Source organism: Poecilia formosa, unplaced genomic scaffold (genome assembly GCF_000485575.1).
Source record: "Poecilia formosa unplaced genomic scaffold, Poecilia_formosa-5.1.2 Scaffold669, whole genome shotgun sequence".
NCBI lineage: Eukaryota > Metazoa > Chordata > Actinopteri > Cyprinodontiformes > Poeciliidae > Poecilia > Poecilia formosa.
In genome coordinates, this window is record NW_006800608.1 from 11,406 (window position 1) to 15,994 (window position 4,589).

A 4,589-nucleotide genomic window follows, 5' to 3' on the forward strand; every position below is an offset into this window, starting at 1 on the left:
TTTTTTTGTTTGTTAGTTTGTTTCATTCTTTTTCAAGTGTTGCCATGGAAAAACACTGACTATCCTGGCCCCTGTGGTAAATCTGGTCTAGAACCAGCCTCCAAACCTAACTCCTTATTTATATAAATATTTTGGTAATACTCTGTAAAATATCAGAATGTTCACATAAATTTTATAATTTTAGTAGTTTGAGTTCACATTTTGAATATTAGATCAGGTGTTATGATCAGTTACTCAGTGGTTTACCAAATACGTTTTACACTTGCTTAATTAGACGTATTTAAAATATACTACTGTGATTGGTGTACAGTCTTCAGGTTCTCTAACCGACCTCTTTGTATGAACTGTTGCTCTATGAATAACTTTTTAAGGACAAAAAACACTGCCATAAAATATTATCTATCACTGCAGCGGCCATCACACCCCATGAGAGTCGGGCGACACGCGCCATGGCGTGTGTCCCTTATTTTGATTTCTGAAAGGTGACAACCCTAATTTAACATGTCCATGTACTTCTTACCACACTTACCAGACGAGTCAGTCAGCAGCAGCTCTAACCCTGAAACCAGCATAATCCCTCCCCCCTGTCCCAGTGAAAAAGGTGAGCAACTCTATATTCAGTGACAATCTAGTTAGCATCATTCCAGGGATTTTTCCTGACTCTCTACTCTCGTTACAATTACACAACAAAAACTATGTATTTATTACCCACAGAAATTCAAACAATCTTCATAAAATCTTCCATTTTACTTCCATTCCTCTGGAAGTAAGTGAATGAGGATGATTGACAGCGCAAAGACTGTCCTCCTGATTCTGATTGGTTGTTTTTGGTCAGAACGGTGCATTTCTTTAGACAACAGTAGCAGCTCAGGGAGGAGTTGGAGGAAATTGATTTTTTCACAGATTATCTGTTTCATAGCAAACTGTCATGACATGGTGACAGCTTTAACAAATATGAAAAAACATATTTTTTATTAAAGTTATATTCTGCAGCTTGAACAAAATGCATCAACATAGCATTTTTTTAGAAGTCTGGATTGGTTCATGTATATTTTGCACATTGCCTGTGACTGTTGCTGGTGGGAAGAGACATTTCAATAAGCTAACGTTAAATTAAAAAAAAATTTAAGCAACCTGTTTGCTGTATTTTATGTGGACTGTTTCATGTAAAATTCACTAGCAGTGAATATTGTGCTAGTATCAAACCAAAGAAAGCAAGTCTTTAAAATTGTGCCATATGTGTTCATATTGTCCTCATTTTCTAAAAGTCCTTGTCATTGTAGAACGAGATTATTTGAAACTGACAGTGTCCCAGGGACCAGACTCAAATGAGGACAAAAAAGTGTTCAAAGTAGAAAAAGTTTCAGTTTAATTCTTCTTAATTCTTCTAAAGATTTAATGCAAGAATAAGTCAAAGGATAAGTAACAAATTTGGGCCCAACTTAACTGAGGTCAACTGAACACAAACAAAACTGACCTACAAACTGCTTAACCCTTGTACGTGTGAGGACTGAGGCAAACGTAGAGGACTATGGCAAATGATACAAGTTTTATGTGTGTGGGGTCAGTTGGACCCCATTTCTACATACAAAGGTTAAATAGGGGTGGAGTAACCTAAATCTACCACTTGAGGGAGGCATAACATAATAAAATAAATAAATACAAAAATTAACTAAAGCATCCCACGAAACAAAGCAAAATTAAATTTAACTTAGCACAAACAAAATTAACTAATTAAAATCAACTTGAAACAAAGTCTCCCCCCTTCAGTCTTTTTTTAGAAAAAAAAAATATATTTTTGTTTTTTTTTCAGGTTGTTTTCAGGTTTCCTCCTCTAGGTGGTCTGTAGTTACAGCACCTCAAACAAAAGAACAAGTGTGAGTAAACCATTCAGACAGACATTAACTAAAGTGTGCACCCATTAGAGAACATATGTCTAAATGAAATATCTAACTTGAGCATACTATAACTAAGATAAACAAAAAATACATACTAACATGATGTGGTGGTGGGAGGAGCATCCACCACAGACAACATTTGGTTCTCAGTAATCACTGCTGATGCTTACTTTACTGGTAACTGTGGAACAGTAGATTTTCTTTTGCCAATATTTACCCACTTAATCACTTTTATTGTTTCTTTTCTGTTTGACATATGGATGTTTTTAAGTTGATTAGTTAAAACAGTTTTGTTTTCCTTTATGAAGCTACAAATCTTTATAAATTGCAAAACAATTGTGAAACATTACCCTGCAGACAGAAATCACAGGGTGTTTGTGGCTCATGGCAGTGCAGTCGCCTTTCCACTGACTGCTTTCCTCATCTCGCAGTCAAAGTTTCCTTCCCCTTTTAGCTTCATACCCACTTGAAGTTTTAGAACCACCTCCATTTTGTTCTCTTTGGACTAATTTGTGTGAATGCTGAATGTAAGTACTTGGTGTTTCCAGAGGGCGCAAAAGGAGAGAAAGTTCTATAGGAGGTCTGGCACATTAAGTCCTGCTTTTTTTAGTAAAAGACAACAAAAACAGATGACCAGTTTGTTTCTATTCTATTCTATTCTATTCTATTCTATTCTATTCTATTCTATTCCATTCTATTCTATTCTACTGTGTTGAGTTGAGTTAAAGGAACACTGTGGAGCCTGCTCTTTCTTTGCTAGGCCTTTGCCTCTTACACCTTCCCCGCCCAGTTCTCCTCTGGCCACCCTGCGTTTTTTTATGATATGACATCAAACCACAATGCATTGCACTGTTTGTAGTTTACCCAAGGTCTCCATGGCGATAAAAACCGGCTCGGCCCCCTTATTCAAATTGAACCGGAAACCAAGATCATTTTGGACCAATCTCTGCGCTCTGGGGTGACATAATGGAATTTTTAGGGGTAGAACGCAAGCAAGGTCTGGCGCTGCGCATAGCAGACGTGCCATCGGGAAAAGACAATGTCATAGGCGCACAGAGGAGACACATCAGAACCCCTGAGGCGCACTACCTGAAGTTCTGGGCTGACAGAGAGACTGCGCACACAGAGGACACAGAGAAAGTGTTCGGATCAACTTTTTTCCCCCTCCTGTCTGTATTGAAACGACTCACAGCCCCTCATGTGAGGGTATAGAATGGAAACAACTCTCTACCCGGTCCCCGTGGTGAACAGCATCAAGAGCACGATGATGAAGAAGAAGATCAGCCTGAACCAGGAGGACCAGAACTCAGAACTGAAACCGAACCCGCTCCGGGACACGGGTGGAATTATAAACTCGCAGGATTTGGGACTCCTAAAACTAGCCTCTCCGGACCTGGAGCGTCTCATTATCCAGTCTCACCCTAACTCTCAGTTCATGTTTCCGAAGTCGGCCAGTGAGGAGCAGGAATTCGCGGAAGGCTTTGTCAAGGCGCTTGAGGACCTTCACAAGCAGAACCAGCTGAGCGACGCAGGGTGCGTGTCCGTGGACCGGCTGGAGCTCCTCGGATCCCCCAGCACCGCCGGATCCACGGGGCTCCAGCCGTCGGACCTCCCTGTCTACACCACCTTGAACGGCTACGCCGCGGCTCCGCTGGGCGCCGCCGCCATTAACTACTCCACGGACACCATCCCCTTCCCGCCACCGCCTACCCACGCGGCCAGCGCGCAGCAGCAGGCGGCCGCCGCGGCGGCGCTGTCACGGCTCCAGCAGTCCGTCAGCGCGATGAAGGACGAGCCGCAGACGGTCCCGGACATGCAGAGCTGCGGGGACAGTCCCCCCCTGTCTCCCATCGACATGGACAACCAGGAGCGCATCAAGGCGGAGAGGAAAAAGCTTCGGAACCGGATAGCCGCCTCGAAGTGTCGCAAAAGGAAGCTGGAGAGGATCTCCCGGCTGGAGGAGAAGGTCAAAACCCTGAAGACACAGAACACCGAGCTGGCCTCCACTGCCAGCGTGCTGAGGGAGCAAGTGGCCCAACTGAAGCAGAAGGTGATGAGCCATGTCAGCAGCGGATGCCAGCTTTTACCAAACCAGGTGCAGGCATACTGACGCTCTCCTACGGGGAACTGGATGCTCTCCTATAATAACAAACATTAATTTCCTGTAACTACGGATCTTAGCACAGACTTAAGGCGAGGCCGTTATTGCGCATGTTCATAGATCTTGACAAACCAAACTTGCACAGCGACCGACATGAACTATCACCTGGAAACGAAGCAGGTGCGGATCCCAGACTGCCTGGATTCAACAGAAACCGACTGTTTACCAAGCCGTGTAGCAGCCCGCCTCTGTTCAGTCCACCGGAGCGGAACAAACAGAGCCCAGGGTCTTACCAAGTGCTCTCATCTACAATGTAATAGAATATCTTACCTGTTTACAAGCACTTAACTATATTTTATTTACTGAAACATTTAGTCTTATTTCCACCTTCTTTATTTGGTAAAAAGAAGCCCTATCATGTGTCTTGTTGAATATGTTGTTAGTAATCATTGTATTGCTCACTGTAGGGTTTGCTGCTCAGCTCTTCAGTCGCCATACTTTTATGAATGTGTATGAACTGAGAACGTCTGTCTACATTTGTACTGGACCAGTGTCCTTCTGACATCTATTAAATTCACTACATTATTTAA

At 42.8% G+C, this 4,589-nt stretch overlaps 1 protein-coding gene across 1 annotated transcript; it reads left to right on the forward strand.

Moving 5' to 3' along the window:
* Positions 1-2,586: 2,586 nt before the first annotated feature.
* LOC103130760 (transcription factor jun-D-like) lies at positions 2,587-4,589 on the forward strand. The gene has a single exon (XM_007542256.2). The coding sequence runs from the start codon at positions 3,112-3,114 to the stop codon at positions 4,006-4,008; it is 897 nt and encodes a 298-aa protein (XP_007542318.1). The 5' UTR covers positions 2,587-3,111; the 3' UTR covers positions 4,009-4,589.

Excerpts from the sequence above, each read along its gene's own strand:
- LOC103130760 (XM_007542256.2), top strand. The coding sequence starts at position 3,112 with ATGGAAACAACTCTCTACCCGGTCCCCGTGGTGAACAGCATCAAGAGC.